This window comes from Eubalaena glacialis, chromosome 4 (assembly GCF_028564815.1).
Source record: "Eubalaena glacialis isolate mEubGla1 chromosome 4, mEubGla1.1.hap2.+ XY, whole genome shotgun sequence".
Taxonomy (NCBI): domain Eukaryota; kingdom Metazoa; phylum Chordata; class Mammalia; order Artiodactyla; family Balaenidae; genus Eubalaena; species Eubalaena glacialis.
Window position 1 is genome coordinate 152,829,894 of NC_083719.1, and position 23,127 is coordinate 152,853,020.

General features: G+C 40.4%; 1 protein-coding gene across 6 annotated transcripts in view; it reads right to left on the reverse strand.

Annotated features, from left to right (window-relative positions):
- Window positions 1–2,142: 2,142 nt before the first annotated feature.
- FBXW11 (F-box and WD repeat domain containing 11) overlaps window positions 2,143–23,127 on the reverse strand; it is a 128,999-nt gene continuing 108,014 nt past the window's right edge. For 5 of the 6 annotated variants that reach the window (XM_061189927.1, XM_061189928.1, XM_061189929.1 and 2 more), the window contains 7 exons: window positions 20,728–20,846; window positions 18,817–19,066; window positions 16,031–16,149; window positions 14,144–14,254; window positions 13,202–13,280; window positions 11,948–12,133; window positions 2,143–4,599 (listed from right to left, as the gene is read on the reverse strand). In XM_061189927.1, coding sequence (XP_061045910.1) covers window positions 11,972–12,133; window positions 13,202–13,280; window positions 14,144–14,254; window positions 16,031–16,149; window positions 18,817–19,066; window positions 20,728–20,846 — 840 coding nt within the window. In that variant the 3' untranslated portion in view covers window positions 2,143–4,599; window positions 11,948–11,971. Of the gene's footprint in view, window positions 4,600–11,118; window positions 11,455–11,947; window positions 12,134–13,201; window positions 13,281–14,143; window positions 14,255–16,030; window positions 16,150–18,816; window positions 19,067–20,727; window positions 20,847–23,127 lie in introns of those variants that run through there. The other variant, XM_061189926.1, reaches the window with a different exon arrangement.

Here is a 23,127-nt window from a genome sequence, read left to right on the forward strand (position 1 = left end):
CAAAAGCAGGCAGCTGGTGTGCACGCAATCTGTAGCATGTACAAGCACGCGACCTTCAATGTTAAATGTGATTGAAGACAGTGGCTGCCAGCTCTTGGCTCCTTCCTCCTCCTCCTCTTGTCTTTTCAAACACCTCCCTTTTTGGGTCATTTTTTATTAACCCACATGTATTGACTACTGTGTGCTGGTCACTTTGCCACAAAGCTCATCACTTAATTTGTCCCTTTTCTCTGGAATCAATTTCATTCTTCAAGAATTCAGTCGCCAACCTTGGATGCAATGCTTCAACAGGTCACTGCTAGAAAAGCTTAAGATGGTTTTAGTGCAGAGACAGCAAACTGATACTCCAGCAATTAACTTAAAAAAAAAAAATCAGTTCTCAACTTTGATAAATTGGGTCTCTTCATAACCTGGATTTTCAGCTTTTCTTGAAAATTTACACCTGGCATCACTGGGTCTGCATTCCAGCAACAGATCATCCAGAGCTAGAGCATGCACCCTCCAGGACTTGGACTAGTGAAACCTTCTCTTATACGTGGGAAAGCTGAGATCCAAAAGGGGGTATTGCCACACAGCTAATTAGTAACAGGATGATCAGCCAGTCTCCCTAATTTCCCTTCTCCTTATTAACTAGAAAACAAACAGGCTGAGGTGGCAAAGCACCACTTAGTCTGATTGTATATCCAAGGAGTTCTACCAAAATCTGAGAATCTCTGTGCATTCGCAGCTGTGAATTTCTTGCAGTAACACCTCACCTATCAAGGAAAAGAGAAACTAGTATTGACTGACTGCTTTGTATTGACAGAAGTTATGGACTGAACACCTATATGTGAGGGCAGGAGACGACTGGAGGGGTGAAGATCCAGTCCGACACCTGAGGCTCTTCCACCCTGCAGCACAGTTTGGGTTCAACATCTGCTGTTCATAATGATTAGCCCAAATCACCAAGAACAGTTTATTCTGTTTAGCACAGGCAGGGATAGAAAGACCTGTGAAAATGGAGAGCCATCACAGGAAAAGACAAGAAACCACCTCAACCCGATGCTCAAGGAACTAAATAACTTATGGAATATCCTTATAACCAAATACTAGGCAGCCATCAGCAAGAATGAGGTAGAATTACATGTACTGACATAGGATATAATCTCAAGAAGACTAGATGAGAAGGTGCAGTACAGCATGATACCATTAATGTTACAGGGCGTGGGGACAGTATGTATGTTTGTATGTAGGCAGGTAGGTAGGCATATACGCATAGACACATACATACACACACCGTTCCATACACAGACTATTATCCATCAGAGGATATGCAAAAAACTGGTTAACGAGGATTGGAGGACGGAGGGTCAAGAGTGAAAGGGAGAACCACTTTGTACACTATCTTTTATGGCTTGTAAATTGGTTTTCTTAACCGTATGCATGCTACCTATTTCTAAAACATTTTTTTTACAAGAAAAATGAGTGGGGGCAAAACTGTATAGAATTACTCTAATTTCATCTCAAAAGTCTACATTACCAATTCGGCTAAGGGCTGGCGGAATCTAGTTATCAGGAAAACTCGGCTACTACTCAGGCCTCCTGAGCAGAATCCTGCAGACACTAACTGTATTCCTTCTTCTCTAGTCCTCAACCAGCGATGTGTCAATCTGCCAAAAGGAAAGACAACAATTTCATGTCCGATGTGTAAGGGGGAGAGGGCTGCAGCTGCACTTCTCACACTGCCCCCCACCCCCACCCCTTCGAAAAGCAGAGGATCCACTCCCGCCCCGAGCCATTTGGCACATTTAAGGGGCCATTTTCACAGTAACTTGCGAGGCAATTAAGCACTTGTGGAAAGCACATTTGCTGGGGAGGAGTTCTGAAGCAGCCCCAGGGCATGGACTGGCATTATCTCATAGCAGTTCTCCCACACCAAAAAAAGTACTTTGCCTTCAACCTCACTGTACAGAGCAGATGATTTTTTTAATCTACAAACTTTAATTGTATGTCACTGAATTACTGACAGCACGTTAACAGTTTTTTTTGAAAAATTTCTTAACAGAACATCAGAGTATTGCAACACTTTATTAAGAGTATTGGCTTTGAATTAGTAGCTGAAGTAACAATTGCATGAAGCCAGATCAGGTGTACTGCATAATACTCATACTTGATTTATTGACATTACTTAGCAATTTATTGGACAAAGGTCAAACTTTTTGTTTTTTATTAAGCACATTCCACAGTACAAAGCTGTCGTGAATAATATCTGTACAATTTAACAGTTTCAATAGCTGTTCAGACACAAATTTATTTCAAACAGTTATTGGCAAACATAATTAATTACAAGTTAGAATTAGACTATCCCAGTGCTTTAAAACATTAATATAGCAGTAATTTACAGTTTCTCAATTATGGTTAGCAAAATAAAGTCCAGAGTACAGCTGGGAATTACTACTATAATCCCAGAAAGTCAGAATTCCTCGGGTGCCAAAGTCCCCTGCTATAATTTAGTAGGCACAATTCAAAGGTTGTGTGCATATTCAAAGGCCATGATCTCCCAAGGAACCAGAATTTCTATATTAAACATGCAAAAACAACCACGGAAAGTCCATTCGTTCAGAAGAATTGCCTCCTCCCCTGCCCCTCCCTGCCCTGCCCCCTGGGCTCTCCTAACCAATCTGATATTAAAGCTGTAAGGTAAGAGTGGTCAAAGTTAAGTCACTTTCACAACCGCTGTCAGGGTTACAACATCCACCCGCTGAACGGAGATTTCTTTTTTTTTTTAACACTTTGAGACTCAACTTTTCAAGAACAGAAATTAATTTACTAACATGTAGGAGGGAAGGATGTATTTTTTAAAAAGGACAAAGGAAAACAAAAAAGCAAACCAACCCAATAAACAACCACAGACACACACATTGATTCCCACACCATTCTCAATGTAAAGGACAAAACAAGAGCCCAGGCACCCTCCCCTCAGTGGGAGAGTGTGCGTCCACGGGAAGAGGTTTAGTTACAGGAAGTTCTCATTGGTCCTTTAAAATGTTAGCAACATTCCTTGATCTTTGGAAACAATGGCAAGGGGCAAATCAAAACCTAATACTGAACAAGGGAAAAGGAGTGCCAACCAGATGCCAAAGTCCTTTCCATGCACGTCAGCATGATGGTGCCATTCACACATTCGGGCTGCGGAGCGCTTGGGAGCCAGGAGAGCTTGCCGGGGCCACGGCAGCAGGCGACACCAGAGATGACAGGGATGGGATCATGAGCCTGAGGCTTCACACCACCCGGGAGGACCCTTCCACTCAAGACGGGCCCCTGAACCAGCCTGACCCGGGTCCCGGGCTCCAACACACAAGTGGGCCCTGCTACCACCTGACAAGGGCAGGACGCACAAACGCCAGAGCCGGGAGAGCCAGTCAGCGGGGCCTTCTCGCTCTTCCCTTCCCAGGGTTACTAACACACAGAGTGTGACCTGTGACGGTGAAGTCAAATGAATGCTATGGGAAGTGACCACAAGTACTTAGGAGTACTGATGAGGAAAAGAACAACAAAAGTATTTAAGGTACCTCTCTATTGTTTATACTGCACAACGAATAAAACATTTTGTGTTAAACTTTAGAAATTACATCTTAAAACAAGATTCCCATTAAAACACACACACACACCACACGCACAATGACAATGACAATGACAAAATAAGAACACCATATGAATACTGCAGGAAGGGTTCTAGGTAATCCACATCAACCCTGGTAGCGGGTTCTTGAGCCCAGCCCACGGCTAAGGGTGAACACACTCTGCATTAGTGTCTCAGGCACGGGGGCCCTGACTCGAGCAACCTTGAGGTTAAACTGTTATGTACATTATATCTACATGCGGATACAGTATTTTAAATTAGGAGGCAAGCACACATGTAAAGGTGTTACTCTACCAAATATCAGGAGATGGTTGCGGGTACAGAGAACAGTTAATAAAAGAAAAGAGCTATATTACCTGTTGGGAGATAATATAACCTGGCTTACAGTTCTTTAAATTAAAAGAAATTGGTACAGAAAGGAAGTATAATCCAAAAAATATTACTAAAACAATCCAGAGAAATGTGTCCATTGTCCAACATGTTCCTAATACAAGTCACAATTCATAATGACTTGGACGGTCAAAAGGAGAATGCTAACTTCTGAAAAGGAAAGCCCTGGACATTCTGGGTAGGTGTTTGGCACCCAAAATTTCACCGAAGAATGCTGTTTCTTAGTATCAGACCAAAGTGCAAAGCAATATAAATTAGAGGCCAAGTCTTCTCTTGACGGTCGATTTACTTCTGTAAAACAGACTGTACGTTCCTTTTATATGAACAATTTACATTTGAAGCGATAGATTTCTTTTCACTGGTGGGGAGAGGAAATGGGCTTCTGTACTACTGAAAGTCGGTGAAGCTAAGGTATCCTTCTCAAAGTAGAGGCCGGAATCGGAGGTGAGAAATGTCGGTACTTGAAGAGTTAGGCTGCTTTGCATCTACCCAGCGTCTAGAACCAATTCCAGCTTCATAACTCAGCTGTGAAGAACTCCCTTAGGCATTTGGTAGCCATGTAGCCAGTAGTTCAAGACTAGGAAACCCTGAAAAAACAAAAACAAAAACAAAAACAAAGGGAGTATGGATGGATATTCTGGTTAGACATGGAGATATACACCACAGCCCATCCACATCCACACAGACATGTATGTACTTGCGCACACATAACACTGATTTTTATATAATCAGCATCAAAATAGAAGCTGCAAGTTGTTTTGCACATACTACATACCAGGTATCAGGTTTATTTAAACCTCTCAAGAACTTTATGAGGTAGAAACTATTACACCTACTTTACAAATAAGAGAACTGAGGCTCAGAAACATTATTTGGTTTAAAGCATTAGCCATTATATCCTGGGATAAACCATAATGGAAAAGAATATAAAAAAGAATGTATTTATGTGTGTATTACTGAGTCAGTTTGCTGTACAGCAGAAATTAACACAACATTGTAAATCAACTATGCTTCCAGAAAAAAAAAAAAAAGCAAGCATTAGCCGTTAAGTGACAGAGAGGGGATTCTAAGAGATGACTGACCCTATAACCTATCATCTTTCATGCTGCTGCTAAAAGTTATGCATGTAACAAAATATGCTTAATGTTAGATTTTATATTTAGCATAAGCTTAAATTTACGCTATCCAGAGGCCACCAGGACCTCTCTCATGACCAAGAGTCTTCATCCATCACTGTGAAACAAAAATACATAAAATCTAGGAAACAGAGTACGCCTTCTAAACAGAATGCCAACGGTCAGAAATTACTTCTTTTTGAAATAAATCATTTATAAAAGGACAACACGATGTAGAGGGGAAGACAACTGAATGTTCTATATTTTTTTGACCATGACCTTGAGTCAGGAACACATTTTAATCACAATCTCTACATTCATCCATGTATGTAGATACACACACAAACCCCTACGCAGAACATTCAGGAAACAACACTAATCATTACTATGGACAATGCAGGCTGACATTTTATATCCTAAATTTCACCCAAAGTCAAAATCCATTAAAATGATTTCACAACCACTAATAAGTTACAACCCTTTCCAAACACTGCACTAAACCATTGGCCTGGAAGATCTAAGTCACCTTTAGGTCTAAAATTCTATGGCCAAAAATAGAGAGAGAAAAAGAAAGGGGGGGTGGGGGTGGTTGTTTGGTTTTGTTTTGCTTTTAAAGCTTGTATATATTTTTTTAAAGGCAATTTTCCTAAAGGGTTGTTAATTTTCACAAAATCCTAATTTCACAAGAATCCTAATAAGCTTCCAAACGAATGCAAGACAGATTCACAATTTCATCTGCCACTGTTTTCCCATGAAGGATACGTAAGAGTATTTGAATTATTTTAAAAATATTAACACCCAGAGATAAGAAGTCAGCACTCTCAAACGCTGCTGGTGGGAATGTCAACTGATGTAACTCTTCTGGAGGGTAACACAACTCTTAAGTATCAAACCTCTTTAAACATCATACCTTTCAACCTAGACACTGCAGACATTTCTAGAATTCTATCCAAAGGTAATAAAAGATTGGGCAAAGATTAAGCTGAAAGAATCATGGCAATGTGTTTTACAATATGGGGGGGGAATATAAATATATAACAGGTGCATATCCAAACAATCAAATATGATTTTGCCATTAGGAACGATAATTTAGACAAATAGTGACATTACTGACAGGCAACAATTTCACAATAAAGAAAAAAAAAGCACGGTTATCAACCATAATTTTTAAAAGCCTGAAAGGCTACATACAAAGGAGTTAATAATGGTGAACCAAGAAGAGGAGTTATCTACCTTTTACTAATTTCCTAATAGTGCTCTTATACTGTCTCATAATAAAAAAGAGAGCTACTGTATACATAGCTCTTGGGAGTTAGTAATTTTTTTAAAAAATGACTCAGCAAAAAAATCTATTGCTAAATTTCTCGACATAGAAATACTCTTACCTTATATTTTAGGGGTAAATATTTTACTGCAAGGTTAAATCATCATTAGGGTAGTGTTTCTTATTATGCATAAATTTTACAGCATCACATGGTAATAATTTTTTTCATGTTACAATAAATGAAAAGAATTTGGAAAAGAGCAATAAAATCTATAAAGTTGACTGCCAAGGTTGTCAAAAGTAATTCACTTTGAAGAGACAAACACATTTGAGGTTTCATTGCTTGTGCTGCTTAAAAAGCAGATAAGATTTTTCCACTGATTTATAATTGTGGATCATAACAAGGCAGTTGTTCTTAGGTTCCCAAAAAGGGGGCGAGAGGAGGGCCTGGAAGAAGTAACACTACAGTTTCCTTTCCACCACAGCCAATGAGAGAAAACGGCATTGGTGATCATTTCATCTCTCAATCAAAGGAATCTAATTTCACGGCATTTTAAAGTAGTATATAAAAGTTGTCCAATTTGTGAAAGTTTACTATGTTCTATAATTCATCTATCAAATTCGCCAGAGGGGGAGAAAACATACTACAGATGTCTTAGATTTTATCATGTGCTTCTTTAGCAGAGTGGAAAGACACAAACACATATCAAAACTACAAAAGAGGTATACTTAAGTTGCTGTATGATATACCTACTCCCCTGACCCTATCCATTCCAGAAGCTCAGCCACAATTGTAGTTGTCTGTGTTCTATTTTATCTATTTCTCTTATGTGGGAAAATAGAAGCAGAAGCATTGGGATATAGTCAAAGCAATGCAGAGAGAGAAATGTATAGCTTAGAAAATAAAAAATTAAGAACAGAATAAACTTAACAAAAGATGTGCAAGACTCCTACACTAAAAACTGCAAAACACTGCTGAAGAGAAACTGAAGAAGACCTAAATAATAAAGAGATATACTGGGTTTAGGGATTAGAAGACTCAACATTTGTTAAAGATGGAAATTCTCCCCAAGATGACCTTTAGATTCAATGCAGTCCTGATCATAATCCCATAATCTTCATAGAATTTGACAAGTTCATTCAAAAATGAGTATGAAAACCAAAAGGACCTAGAAGAGTCAAAACAATTTTTTTAAAGTTGACTTATTACACAGCGCGGTATTGGTAAAAGGATAGCCATAGATCACAGAACAGAATAGAGGCCAGAAAAAGAACTACAAACAAGTGGTCAACTGAGTTTTTGACAGAGTGCTATAACAATTCGATGGGAAGAGGACAGTCTTTTAACCCAAAAGAGCTGGAACAACTAGAAGGCTGTATAAAAAACACCATACACAAATATTAATTCTAAATGGATCAAAGACCTAAATGTAAAAGCTAAGCGTACAAAACTCTTACAACGATGCTGGTCCAAACACGGTAGTCACTAGCTACATGTAGCTATTTATTTTTTTATTTTTAAAAATTTTTGGCTGCGTTGGGTCTCCATTGCTGCATGCGGGCTCCCTCCAGCTGCAGTGAGCGGGGACCCCTCACTACGGTGGCCTCTCCTGCTGCGGAGCACAGGCTCCAGGTGCACAGGGTTCAGTAGTTGTGGTACGCAGGCCCAGCAGCCGCAGCTCGCAGGCTCCAGAGCTCAAGCCCAGCAGCCCGTGGCGCACAGGCCCAGTTGCTCTGCGGCACGTGGGACCTTCCCGGACCAGGGCTCGAACCCGCGTCCCCTGCTCTGGCAGGTGGATTCCCAACCACTGCACCACCAGGGAAGCCCGCTACATGTAGCTATTTAAATTTAAGTTTAAATGAAGTATAATTAAATACAATTAAAAATCCAATTCAATTCAATTCAAATATAATTAAAACTTCAGTTCCTAAATCAAACCGGACACATTTCATGAGCTTAATAGCCACATATGGCTCGTGACTACCAAAGTGGACAGTGCAGGGACTTCCCTGGTGGCGCAGTGGTTAAGAATACACCTGTCAATGCAGGGGACACGGGTTCGAGCCCTGGTCCGGGAAGATCCCACGTGCCGCAGAGCAACTAAGCCCGTGTGCCACAACTACTGAAGCCCGTGTGCCACAACTACTGAAGCCCGTGTGCCTAGAGCCTGTTCTCCACAACAAGAGAAGCCACCACAGTGAGAAGCCCGCGCACCGCAGTGAAGAGCAACCCTGGCTCACCGCAAGTAGAGAAAGCTCACACGCAGCAACGAAGACCCAACACAGCCAAAAATAAATTAATTAAATAAATTAAAAAAAAAAACCCCACAAAGTGGACAGTGCAGCTGTAGAAAATGTAAACTAATCTAGTGCAAGGAAGAAGGTCAGTGTTTGCTAAGGCTGTGATGGGATCAGGCTCTGACTACAAAGAGGACACAAGGGAACTTCTGGGGGGGTGATAAAAATGTTCTTACCTGGAGTGTGGAGGAAGTTGCAGGGGTGTATACATTTGTAAAAACTTGTCACAAAACAGTATACTTTAAATGGGTACAATCTGTTTTACAAAAATCATACCTCAATTAAAATTGATTCAAAAACAGCAATGGGGCTTAGCGAAGGTGAAGGGGGCAGGGCAGAGGGAGATGTGTACATCTAGGTACCTGTCTATATGTAAGGAATATATCTAGTACTTGACTATGCCCCTTTAGGCAACTTATTCCAATTTCTTACTGAGCTATTATCTTTATGTTTGTGGAAGGCGTATGAATACACTACAGTTTCACACATATTTATTTATGGGCAAATTCGTGTTGGCCCAGGAGAAAGAGCACAAAGATGTCATGTTGGCCCCGGGTGTCACTTGACCAACAAATGTCAACAAGCACTCATAATACACTGTGCGCTCTATTAGATACTGGGGCTCCAAAATAAAAGGAGCTCCACGCCTTGTAAGAGAGACAGGCATGCAAATCATTTCAATACCAAATAATAAATTAAGTCAGATGAAGTAAAGGAGTGGGGGTGTGGTGGTATCTACAAAACCTTAACAACACAAGCAAGGGGAGGGAGGTGGCAGAGGTCTGTACTACTGAAGTGTAATTAGGGAAATTAAACAGAATTCAGTCTGGTTGGAGCCCCGGATTTTTGGGAGGGAAGAATGCAAGGCTGGGGTGGGGGAGGGTAGAGAGGACAGAAGGTAAGAGCTAGATATTGAAATTTCTGTTAGCTAATCTTAGCTAAGCCTTGTTCCTGAAAACAACAGGAAGCTAGTGAAGAGGAGTACGGCAGAGGCAGGGCTAAGATGACCATAGTTGGTAGCAGGATGAAGGGTGGGCTGAACAGGGAGAAGAAGAGACCAGGAAGGAGGAAATTTGGGTCGCTTCCTCCTTCCTTACGTATTTCTTTGGTTTGGGGCGAAGGGAGGTTGAGGCGGGGAAGAGCAATCACTCAAGAAATCCTTGCCGGGCTTCCCTGGTGGCTCAGCGGTTACGAATCAGCCTGCCAATGCAGGGGACGCGGGTTTGAGCCCTGGTCCGGGAGGATCCCACAGGCCGCAGAGCAACTAAGCCCGTGCGCCACAACTGCTGAGCCTGCGCTCTAGAGCCCGTAAGCAACAACGACTGAAGCCCGTGAGCCACAACTACTGAAGCCTGCGCGCCTAGAGCCTGTGCTCCACAACGAGAAGCCACCGCAATGAGAAGCCCGCGCACCGCAACGAAGAGTGGCCCCTGCTCGCCACAACCAGAGAAAGCCCGCGCGCAGCAACGAAGATCAAATGCAGCGCCACCACCCCCTGCCAAAAAAAAGAGATCCTGGCCTTCTTCCTCTGTAATTTCCTATAATTCAATAAACATAAAAATTCTGCCATGTGAATTTCTCAACTGACTTGTGAAGAATCTATCCAGAGAGAAAGCAGCAAGGGAGATGGCCACTGTCACAAGAGCCAGTATGAACACACTTGAGACCGGGAACGGCAACTATTTATGTGGCTTACAGGTCACTACTGTGGCTCAGCTCCTACAGCCAGGGAGGCACAGCCAAGCCATCGAGGCACTTAGTCCTTCTGGGTCCACGTGGGGTCCCATCATCCTTCCAAAGGCAGTACACCAGCCAGTCACTACGGATCAAACTGAGTTGGCATGAAGAAACAATGCATTTGCCATTCCTGATGCAGATCCTTGGTTTATCACTAATAGATGGAACAGGGGCAAGACCAGAGGTCCGCATGCTTCTTCTTAAAGGGCCAGACTGTACATATTTTAGGCCACACAGTCTCTTTTGCAACTACTCAGCTCTGCCACTGAAGCACAAAAACAGCCACAGACAATACATAAACAGATGAACTGTGGCTGTGTTCCAATAAAACTATTTATGGGCACTGGAATTTGAATTTTATATAATTTTCACATGTTCTAAAATAATATTCTTCTTTTAATTGTTTCAAAGTATTTAAAAGTGTAAAAAACTATTCTTAGATTGCTATGGTAAGGATAAAAAAAATTAGGCAGTGGGTCAAATTTGGCCTCCAGCTGTAGTCTGCCGACCCTGAATAAGACAAACCTCCTGGAGCAGAAATAAGGAGTATCTGAAAAGATGTCAACTTAGTGATCTGGAAACCAGTGATTCCCTATCTTTTCACCCAAAAAATGTCACGATTCTACACATGGACTTTCTTTACATTTTTAATATTCAATGAACAGGAAAATATACAATGACAAAAAGCTACTAAGCATTAATTAATGTTTTTACATAAATATGAATTTTATTAACAGTCTTTACATACATATATACATGATATTACAAATATGCACAAATATTATTTATTCAATCTACAAAGTTTAATGTGCACAGAATTCACAGGCCCCCTCGCAAAATTCTCAAGAGTTGGGAATACTGCTCCAGATGAACATGGTAATCAGTTCCAAGGACACTGTCAAGTAAGGCTTCTCATCCTCTAGCTGGACACCCTTAGTAATCAAAACATGCCATCATCAGTGTTATTATGGCCCTAAGTCTTCCTGTAACCGGAGCAAAGGACTTGGCTTCCAGGGTACCTGTTGTGTCTAATGGATGAAGAACGAGTTTTAGGGGCTCTCTCAGCAAACACCCTTCTTTGATTCCTACCCTAGGGAATGGTGGTGGTGGGTGGATTGTAATGGGGGGGGCGGGGAGGGGAGGTCGTTTTAAGTGTTTGCCTGATGGTGATTTTTTAAAAAATAAAAGACAGAACTGAAAGACAGGAAAGAAAGAGAAAAAGGAGATCCCTGCACCGCAAAACAGAATTTGGAGGACTTTACTGGTACTAAATTGGTATGACCTGGGAAAAGTTTTAAAAAACAGGAACCATGGTGTCTACCAATATGAAAACCCACAATAAGCAGGATTCCGATTTATATCTTATTTTGATGTGACCATAAAGATCTAGCCTTATGCTAGAACTCTGCAAAGTTGATGCATCTAATGTTCCTATTACTGAGAAAGGAACCCAAATCATAAAATGTCCCCAAAGGGAAGGTGAATTCAATCAGCAAAATTAAAAGTGGGGGAAGTACTCACCTGAAACAGGTAAAGTGCAGACTGTTATCTGGAGATATAAGTGTATGTTCTGGAGGGAGAACGGGTCTCATTCTGGGCACTGGGAGGCACATTTAAGAAATCCCAAATCAAAATTGTGTCATCATGGGAGCTGCTGATGATCTGAAATTCATCAAACTGTAGCCGAAACACACGTCCAGAATGTTCCTGTGAAACGTAACAGCTTGATGCATAAAACGAAATCTTTACAATCCCTCTTATCTCACTACCAGGGAGTTGGCACAGGCTGAAAATACAGCTCCTTATCCAGGATTCCTAAATAAGTTTCCAGAGCTTTATTGAGCTTTGTCCTTCACCCTAGGAATACAGATTCTGCCTTCCCTTCTAGGCTTTTTCTTTAATTTAACTTTGTATCCTAGATCCTGGCCCATTAATATGTCAAAGAAGAAAAACTATGTGATCGTCTTACAAAGGGTCTTAAGAAGGTAAGCAACAATATTTAATACCCATTCTTGATACACTGTAAAAACTAGGACCAGAAGAATAGTGTTTTTAACACCACCAAGCATATCTATCTCAAACCACAGCTAACATCAAAATTAATGGTGAAATACCAGAAGTCTTCCTATTAAAATCAAGAAGAAAACAAGAATGGCCCTGACTCAAGTTCTGCATGTTCTAGTCAATGAAAGGAGAGAAAAAATAGAAATAGAAGGTAAAACTACTGAAAATAAGAAAACTCTATCAATATTTTCAAACAACTGTCTCCTCAAAAATACAACAAAAGTAAACAGACTGTTAGAAATAATGAGTTTGGTAAAGTTGCTAAAACAAAATTAATATATAAAAATAAAGTATTCCTACATGCCAAGCAATAATCCGTAGAATACAGATTGAGGGGAAAGTCCACCATAATAGTACAAAAATGTGCTGAGTTATAAAACACAACACAACTACAGATACCCATATTAGGAAATCTCCCAAACTTGCAGACAGGAAATACTTTATGTTCTAGGAGGAAACCAGTCCACCTACAAATGAGGAAGCCTGCTTTCATATTTTAAGTTGTGTTAATACTCTTTATAAAAGAGCTCACAGAAATATGAATGTCAAATATTCTCTGATTTTGACTAAACAAAATTAACAGAACAGCGCATTTCTCAGAAGGCACGCTGTGAGGTACAGAAGCTTTCCAGTGATAGGCTCAGGGAGGTCTATCTGCAGGTGGCCAACCGCCAGCACAGGGAAGCACTTCCCTTTCAACAGATCACATACCACCAATGTGCGCAGACACAACGTGCTTGCTGGGGCTCGGGGGTCGAGAGCAGCCTGCAAGTCCCAAACTTTGATTTTCCTAGAAAGGAAAATGAAATCACAATTAGTGGAAAAGTCAACATTTTATATATTGTCAAGCATTTCCTCGACAGAAAGGAGTGCATTCGAACTGCCTATTTTAAAAGCTAACGGGGAACCTGCTGATGTTTTGACAAGGTATTTAAACCAATTACACTTGATTTGGAAAAAATAAGGACCTACACATTCTCAGAATTGCTGAAATTGTGAAGAAATATTATTTGAAGGGAGACAAGAAAACAACTTCACATTATCTGAATTCAATTCCTGACTTGATAATCTATGTCACCAAATTCATTAATCAGGGGGCTCTCTAGGGCTGAGTAGGTGCCGCTGACAGAAGCTAGGGCTCTCTGTGAAATTCCAAGGATACCTTTCTCCAAACTAAGCATATGCTGAAAGTTAATAATAGGAGTATGAACAGACCAACTAACCCGTCTGTGAAGTATATATAAGGTCATCTTGAAAGGTTTACGGTTGCCATTTGCTCATTTTAAAAGTCATGAGGCTTTTTAAAGAGGATGTGTTCAATTCACCAAAAGGGGAAAAGAAATTTATCACTGAAGTCACCAAAAAAAAAAAAAGCCTGGTTTAATTTAGCACTGGGACAAGGAACTGAATTCCTGCAAAGCCTAAGCTACTCCCTGAGTTTACAATAATGGTTAAAAGCATAAGCTTATTAATTCATCCTTCTGGGTGTGAGTGTCCCCACTTGATCAAGTGGTATAATAATACCTGCCATCCACCATTAAATAGGAAATACCTAGCATGGGACCTAGCACATACACAGCTGCTTAATATGCAGTACTTATTTTTCCTCTTCATATAGTTATGGCTGTGCACTTGAAAATTTGAAACACGTACCCATCATAGGCCCCACTGACAATCCTCTTGTTATCAAACCGGATGCATCGGACCAATTCTTCATGTCCCTCTAGGACTCTTAAACAGGCGCCACATTCAATATCCCACAGCCTTGAATGAAAAACAGATTTCTGTGAATCAACTTCCTACGCATGATTCAAACTATCCATACGTGATCTTCTCTACCCTGGGAATCTTTATTTCTATCTCACTCCCAGTTCACATTATACACATGTGAAGATATGTGTGTACATTTGTACCATTCATGTGTTTTTAAAGAACTAACTTGGGAGAAAGGCTTACTTTTCATTTTATTTCCTTTTACATAGTTTGAAACTTTTAAAAATCACATGCATGTTGTTATTATTTAAATAATACCAACAAAGAAATTTCAATTACATTTAGTTTGTAGGCATGCTCTTGATGTCTGAGTTGATGAAACCAAGTAGCCAAATGGTCTAGGTAGAATTTTTGCGGGGAGACAGGGATTGCAGGCCGTAAAGAAGAAAAAGGATGTAGGTGTGGGGAAGATAATAAATACAGCCCGGGGGGGTTAGGCTTCCACCACCAAGGTTAGAACCGGTGGACCAGCACAATGGTCTCCCTCTCTTGATGAGGCTTAGGGATTCCCCTTCCTAGATACAGACTGCATCCTAGGGCTGTCTAGGTTTACAAGGCCAGAGTGGGAGCCTCTCATTAGGCATATGCAGTGTCTTAGAAATATAAACCCAGTGACTACCATCCAGCCTTTTTCTCTGTATATGATTTATGTAACAATTCTGGAAACAGAGATTTTTTTTTTTTTATTATCACTGATTTAACTACATTATTTGCAAAAAGAAACCACAGCAAACTAACATGTACAAAACAAAGTCAGCAAATTAATTCTATAATGACATTTTCTTAGCCTCCCCACTAGTACCTATCATACATCCAATGAATATTCTACCCTCAGCAAATGCTCTCATCAGTGTCAGTGATGATGGCTTCTCTAATCTACTGTGAAGAGAACACTGCCACTATAACTCCAGTGGTTCCCTTCCATAAACTATTCAGCAGTACACATTATTATTTTGTAGAAGCTCAGAGATTCCAATGAGGAAGTTAAGAATTGTTTATTGCTGAAATATTAAGTAATACCAAGCATAAAGAATGCAACAGAACCAAGGTTCAAGTTCTCAACTGACTTTTATGATACCTTAAAACTTAAAATGATAAAGAAAACTTTTGGCAGTTAACGCTACATTGTGTTTGCTTTCTTTCTTTCTTTTTCTAAAAAAATAATCTTGAACCCAATCCTCATTTTGCCCAAACAGGCAATTTGATTATAAAAACGCTACTAGAATATGTTGGGACAGTTGGAAAAATGACTTGGGGTAATTAAACAGATATTTAAGGGAAGTTCTTAATAAGATAAAAAGTGTTTAAAGATATTCATATTTATTAGAAAGCAAGGACAATGAGTGTTGGGAAGAAAAAAGGGAGATAAGATAAATGACCAAACAGGAATTGATGACAGTGTTGGGAGAGAGAAATAAAGTACACTCCCCTCTGTTAGGGAGAGAGGCAGGAGCTCACTGGTAAGGGAAAGGAGAGCATCAGGCTGGAGCATCCTCTGTTCTGAGGCACTAGGGTAGTATTAAGTGATCTTGGGTGGAGTTGAGGTTATAAAACCTTGTGCACTGGGGGAATCTTGGAAGAATACCCAGGGCATACACAATTTACCCACTTTAGTATGCAGAACCAGAAAGATAAATAAAAGTTACCTAAAGTTTTCTTATCTGAAGCAGCCCCCAAAATTGAGTCTTTTGAGCAATCAGGACTGGAGATAAGTCAACACTATGGCAAAAATGAGCCCACTCTGTCAGCACACCAACTTCTACCCACCTTATGGTATTATCCGATGATCCACTAACAACCAGCCGATCCCTGTACTGGAGACAGGCAATGCCTCGCTTGTGCCCATTCAGAGTACGAACAAATTCACAGGTGCTCGTGCTCCAGACCTGTACAACAAATTAGCAATACGTTTAAGAATAAATGCAGAAAAGCCCTTGCACAATATACCTTTAAAAAAAAAAAATCAGAACTTCTAAGAATGACCACAATACTTGATTATGAAATACGCTGGGGAGGTTGGGGAACAGATTGGACAGCATAACATTTCCTTAGCTGCTGAGTGATAAAACTGGAATGAAATACAGAGGGAAATTGTGAAGTCTCCAAACCTTGAGATCTTCACAAAGAGAACATCTCCTGGATGGTTCAGACATTCATTTGCCTAGAGGGAAGGGTCTGGGCCAGATTTTATGTTTTTATGCCAGGTGACACGTCAAACCCAATGTAACTGACGTGAAAGGGCTTCACCTTTTGCATCCTCTTCTTTTCCAGCAGAGTTTCTCGAACAGCTCCATTTGTTTTGACACATCACTCCTAATATTATGTATGTGGAATAAATAACCCCTCTTTTGTGAAGCTGTCTGCAAGACTTAGATGTCCACAGACACACTTAATACCAGCCAAATAAGGAGACACAAAGCAACCAATGTGTCCTGAATCATTTTATTAGCTGCATTTGTAGTTGAATGGGACAACCAGATATCCAGAGGCAAAAGGATGAAGTTGGATCCCTGTGTCACACTGTATACAAAAATTTAATTCAACATGGATCAATGATCTAAAAGTAGGAGCTGAAACTGTAACTCTCAGAAGAAAACATAAGAGTAAATCTTTGTGACCTTGTATTAGGCAACTGTTTCTTAGATATGATAATAAAAGCACAAGTAACAAAAAAAATTGATAAACTGGACTTCATCAAAGTTAAAATTATTTGTGTTTCAAAGGACACCATCAAGAAAGTGAAAAGACAACCCACAGGAAGAAAATATTTGCAAATCATTTACCTGATAAGGGACTTGTAACCAGAACTTTTGCAACTAAATAATAAAGAGACAAATAATCTAAGTTTTGAAAAGAGCAAAAGATTTAAGTAGATGTCTCTTCAAAGAAGTTATAAAAATGGCCAATAAGCACATGAACAGATGCTCAACATCATTGGTCATTAGGGAAATCGAAAGCAAAACTGCAGAGATACCACTAAATACCTACCAGGATGGCTATAATAAAAAAGACACACACACACACACACACACACACACACACTAACAAGGGTTGGCAAGGATATGGAGAAATATCTGGGCTGATATTATGCAACATCTGTTTTGTACAAAGGCCCAAACCCTCTTGACTTCCAGGCACTGGTCTCGTACAAATTGGTGTGACTGAGTGGTGAGTGAGGTGCCAAAAATCCTAGTTTTTCAGCTTCCAGACTATCCAGTCTAAAAGTCTGATGCTATCTAGTCTGTGATCTGTGGGGCTAGATACTAGAATGCTGGCCAGTACGGGTCATAAAAGGAAGGTTTCTGAGCCCATACACTGCTGGTGGGATTGTTAAATGGTGAAGCCATTTTGGAAAACAGTTTGGCAGTTCCTCAAGATGTTCAACACAGAGTTTCCATCCCAAGAGAATTAAAAGTATATGTACACGCAAAAATTTGTACACAAATATTTATGGTAGCATTATTTATAACAGATAGAGTGTGCAAACAATCAAAATGTCCATGAACTGACGAATGGATAAACAAAATGCGGTGCATCCACACACAGAATTTTTCTAGTCATCAGAAGGAATGAAGTACTGATTCATGCTACAAAGTACATGGATGAACCTTGAAAACACTACACTAAGTGAAAGAAGCCAGACACAAACGACCACATATATATGATAACATTTATCTGAAAAGTCTCAAATAGGCAAATCCATAGAAAGTAGATTAGTGATTGCCAGGGACTGGGGGGAGAGAATAGGGGTTGACTGCTAATGGGTATGAGGTTTTTTCAGAGGGTGATGAAGATGTTCTGAAACTAGTGATGACCATACAACACTGCGAATATATGAAACCACTGAATGGTATGCTTTAAAATGATGAATCTTATGGTATGTGAATTATATCTCAATAAGCCTGTTATAAAAATATAAGGAAAGCTGAAATTTTAATAAGTTAACATGTACATTGGAACCAGCACTGCATTTACCATACCCGATGGATCACCCTAGACTACAAGTGCTTGTCACATGTCTGCCTCACACCACACGTTGAGCTCCTTGGAGGCAGGGACATGTCTTGTTCATCATCATATCTCTAGCATCCAGCCCAGGGTCTATGGCATGGCAGGCTCTCAAGATTAGGTGAATAAATCAAATCTCAACTCCGCCACTAACTAGCTAATGTGGTCTCCAGCACAGCCCTCTGAGCCACATCTGTAAAATGTGGCCCAACAGAGTGCTGGGAGGGTGGAGTGAGGCAGTAATGGGAAGCTTCTGGCACATGGTACATGTCCCATAGGTTAGTTCTCTTCCCCTTAAAAAGGTTATCAACAATGTCCTTTCATGAAATAGAGGACTGCTCTCGGTCCGGACCCCATGACCCTTTTCTACGACCTTGCCTATGACTTGAGAAGCATAAAGAATGAGCATGCCTTGAGGTCTCCTAAGCACAAGTGGAGGAGAATAAAGATCTTGCCAGATGCGAGGTTGGTATAAGCCACCTCTGCTTTCTCTATGTTCTAAAAGGGATGGGAACAAGCAGAGTTATGACTGCAGACACACTTACTTTGATGGTCCTGTCCCCAGAGGCAGACACTATGTACTTATCGTCAAAGTCTACTACGTTGACAGCAGCACGGTGGCCAACCAGGACACGGCGTAAAGTGATATCAGTGGCAGAAGCCATGTCCCACACTGCGATGGAGCGGTCCTTGGAACAGGTCACCATCAGTCCATTGCTGAAGCGTAAGTGCAGTACAGCCTCGTTGTGGTGGATCAACGTGTTCAGAACTTCGCCCGTGTTCACATCCCAGACTCTAGAGAACAGAAAAGCACAATGCTTCATTATCGAGACAACCAGGAAAAGACTCCTGTGTCTGTGCTCTGGGCCCATTTTTAGTAGTAGGCTGGGGAGGGGTGGACTTCACATGTATCTGGTGACTGGGACCTGACACCATGCTAAAAAGGAGCCCCCAGAAGCAATTTTTCTATTTGTGAAGAAATGGTAAGATGGTTTCAAAAAAGAAGGCCAATTCTGACTGCTGCCGAGGTATTCAGGGATGGTGTTTGCAGGCTTGTGCTGATGGCAAAAAAAGATGCAAGGAAGTGGGCTTTGCAGTGAGTTTGAGATGACAGAGAGAAGATGGGTTGGTGGCTGGGTTCCAAGCTTAAGGTTCTTTTTGACCTCTGACAAGCTTTCGAGTCTATTATTTATCCACTGCAAACTGGAGACTGTAAGTCACGGTGTCTCATCAATCACCACACCCATCTATTTACCCAACCGCTTTATGGACAAAGCGCGTGTCTCCAATTGCTTCACCCTTGAGATACAGGCTTCTTAGGGGCAGCCCTTTCACGTCATAGCTTTTCTGTAACCCCAATCTCCTAAAGGGACAAGTTCGTGCAGAGCAGACGAAGAGAGACTCAGGCTTCTAAGGCCGAGACATGACCTATGGTGGAAGCAGCAGCCTGGAAGCACTGAGTCAGGGAAAGGATACTAGGCATGCTGGTGACTATTTCAATCTCTTAGGTGTGCCTGTAAAGCAAACCTTTTCAAATCTCTGACTCACTCTAGAAGAGGCATTTCCTTTCCTCCCCATGCCATGCCTTCCTCAGGCTACCAGCAGTCCAGCTGAGGCTTTACTGTATTATCTCTAGGCTCTGGTGAACTCATCACTACAGCAAAATCCAAAGCCATCTGGTATGGAAAAACATCCTTGTCCCAGTGGTTTAGGAGTAGATCCCAATAATGTTTCCTTTCTACTCTCAATTCCCAACCAGCAGTCACTGCTTCCCTTCTACTATAGAACACTGCCACTTCCATCTTCATCACTCTGCCCCTGGGGTGGCATCTGAAAACTAGTGTCTCTATTACTGGAAAAGCTACATAATATCAAGAGAGTCTTCAGTGCTATAAATTCGAGGCTCGAAATTAACTAACTATGTGACTGAGTAAATTATTCGCCTCTCTGGCCTCCGTTTCCCAATACTACATCTATAAAAAAGAAGATACTACTTACCTTAGAGAGGCTGATGTGAGAATTCAATAGAATAACATTATACAAAATATCGGGCACACTGTTTGTGTCCCTCACAAAGTGCTGCAAATCTCTGCTTCTGATTCTTTTGGTATTTGTGGGTTACTGTCCACCACAATCCTAGAACACCTGCTTCCTTCCTCTCTCCTCTAGAGTGTGGTCTCCCACGAGAAAGCTACCCTGATACTATTAGGTACTGTGCTTTCACAGGAAGGCATGTTGCCATCTCTAGAATGTATGGTAATGGGAATAGGACCTACTTAACAAAAGTTGGCTTTCCTGCCTACTTTGCTCAAATGTACCTACACCAAAAGTGGTTTTGAAACATAGCATACAAAAACATATACAGAGCATGTGTGTACTTTATCGCAGAAGAGGAGGTGAATCTGTCTCCTTGTGGAAGGTATACAAGTTCAGGCCAGTGAAATCAAATCACTCACCTCACTGTAGAGTCAGAAGAGCCAGTCACAATGACACGTTCATCATACTGGAGACAAAGGACAGAGCCAGTGTGTCCCGTTAACACTTTCAAACATTCCAAGCTGGTTTTATCCCAAATCTATTGAGACAAAATCAAACACAAACAGTAATTTAGTATATCACATTCTGATAAATGTTTTTATCGTACCTTATTTTTCTGAATCATAAAACAAAACAAAGCTGTGTTACAGTAAATAAGAGCAGTAAACATCAAACAGGTGGTAAATGACAAGAGGGGAAGAAGAGGCAATACTGAATAACTTCCAGAATAGATATACTACTTTGTTTACTTTGTCCCCATAACTACTGTGCTCATTATACTTAACAGCTTTATAAAGAGAATTTTTAAATAAACTCTGTGAAAAGAGTTGGCTCACCCTCTGGAAAACAATGTGACAGTATCTATTAAGAGCCTTTAAAAATGCATACCCCTTAACCCATTACATTTGTTTACGAAAGTTTAAAAATGAAAAATGTTCAGCATCTCAGAATAACTTCAAAGTAAATTATGAAGAGTTTTTAATGAGAAAACACACTGCTTTATTATAGTTACTTTTAAAAAAAAATCAGAATAAAAGTCATCTCTATAGTGACATAAACATTATGTATATTTTAAAAAAAAAAGATTAAAAGGAAGTAAAATGTTGATAGTTGGCTTTGTACTCTGAATGCCATTTTTCTCCTCTCTTTTGATCTTTCCAGTGTTTTCCAAGTTTTCAATAATGTCCCAAAATAATGGGGGGATGGAAACTGATTTTTTTCAAAGACTGTTTTGTTAAAAATAGAGTCTATGGAACTATTTCTTCCCTTGTAAAAATACTATCATAATTTGCAGTGTCCCTAAAGTTTACTACAAATGGCCAAGATATTACAAGCACTACAGACAGTTACGTGTCCTTCTATAATAGTAAGGCTTGCTTCTAATTTCTGACCTAGTTGAACCACAGCTATTTTGAAAGTGTGAGCTGATCAAGGACTGAAGCAGAATGAAGTACAGAAGGTTTCCAACCATTGGTCTAGATGAGCTCCCTAAAGCCTATTTCTGCTCCATTGTTCCGTGTCTTATAAATCAAGTGTAGGCCTAATTTAGGCATGGGTGTGCCTCTATTAAGAAACTGTTTTGTTGGTTTCCTATACAAAATAGTTTCTTTATATTCTATAATTCAGTGATTTTTTGCCCTACTTATTGGAATTATTGAAATTCCACTATTTTATAAAACAAAAAACACACAAGCAAAAATACCTTTTAACTCACCCAAAGTAAAACAATATAGAAAACCAGGCCAAGGGCAGAAAGCCCACTACAACCTATCTTCCCAGTTGATTGTAACTAAAAACTCTAGACAAAATACAAAAACAACTAGCTGAGGACTCTGAAAACTGTGAGGGGAAGGGCAGCCAGGAGAAAGCAAGTATTATATTGAATACATTGCAGCAAGGGGTAAGAGTTTGGAGACAGGATCCACATGGGGTGAATTTACCATTCTCTCTGTCATCTGTTTTCTCATTTCCTTCTTTTGTGGTCTTGACCCAAAGGCAGGTCCAGATCAAGGAACTGCACAGTGAAACAGCAGCACAGGCAGCTACAATCTGAGAAACTAGTCTTTCTGGACAGAAAGGCTGAAAAAGGAATCCTTGGGGACCAAAGAATGTGCGAAAGACCCTATTTTCTTTTTCTCTTTTCTCAAACGGCTTTGATCCAAAGGACAAGCCCAGTCATGGAGATGTACTGCAGAGCAGTGGAACAGGTAACTAAAATTCTAAGAGAAACCCCATTTTTCTGGCCAAAGGAAAATGAAGAAAGGATCCTTGTGGGCTGTAGACACTTAGGGAAATCCAAAACAGGAAAGAGCTGGAAAAAAGAAAAAGGCTTCCCTAATTGTATATGAGAACCCACACAACACATGACTTGGGCTTGCTCTTAAGCAGTGCATGCACAGGACAGACTAAACCAGCACAGCAAAGGCCGTAAAAAGCTCCCTGATATTTAAACTGAAGTCTCAGACTAAACTCTGAGTAGTGCAAGCCCAAGACAGACCCAAAGTAGCATGGCAAAAAGCAGAAAAGAGATTAGAACCAACCCCCCTAACTAGGTTGACCACCTGCTTAAAAAAATACTCATTCACACATATTCTCCAGAGGATTATAACAGGATCCACAGACTTTACAATACAACATCCATAATGTACAAGATACAATCCAAAATTACTTGACATTCAAAAGCCAAGAAAAGTGATCAATTCTCAGGGGAACAGACAATCAACACATGACAAGCTAGAGATTAGCCAAAGGTTGTCATGGTCAAAGACTTCAAAGCAGTTGTGGTAACTATACTCCATGAAGTAAAGATAAACACGCTT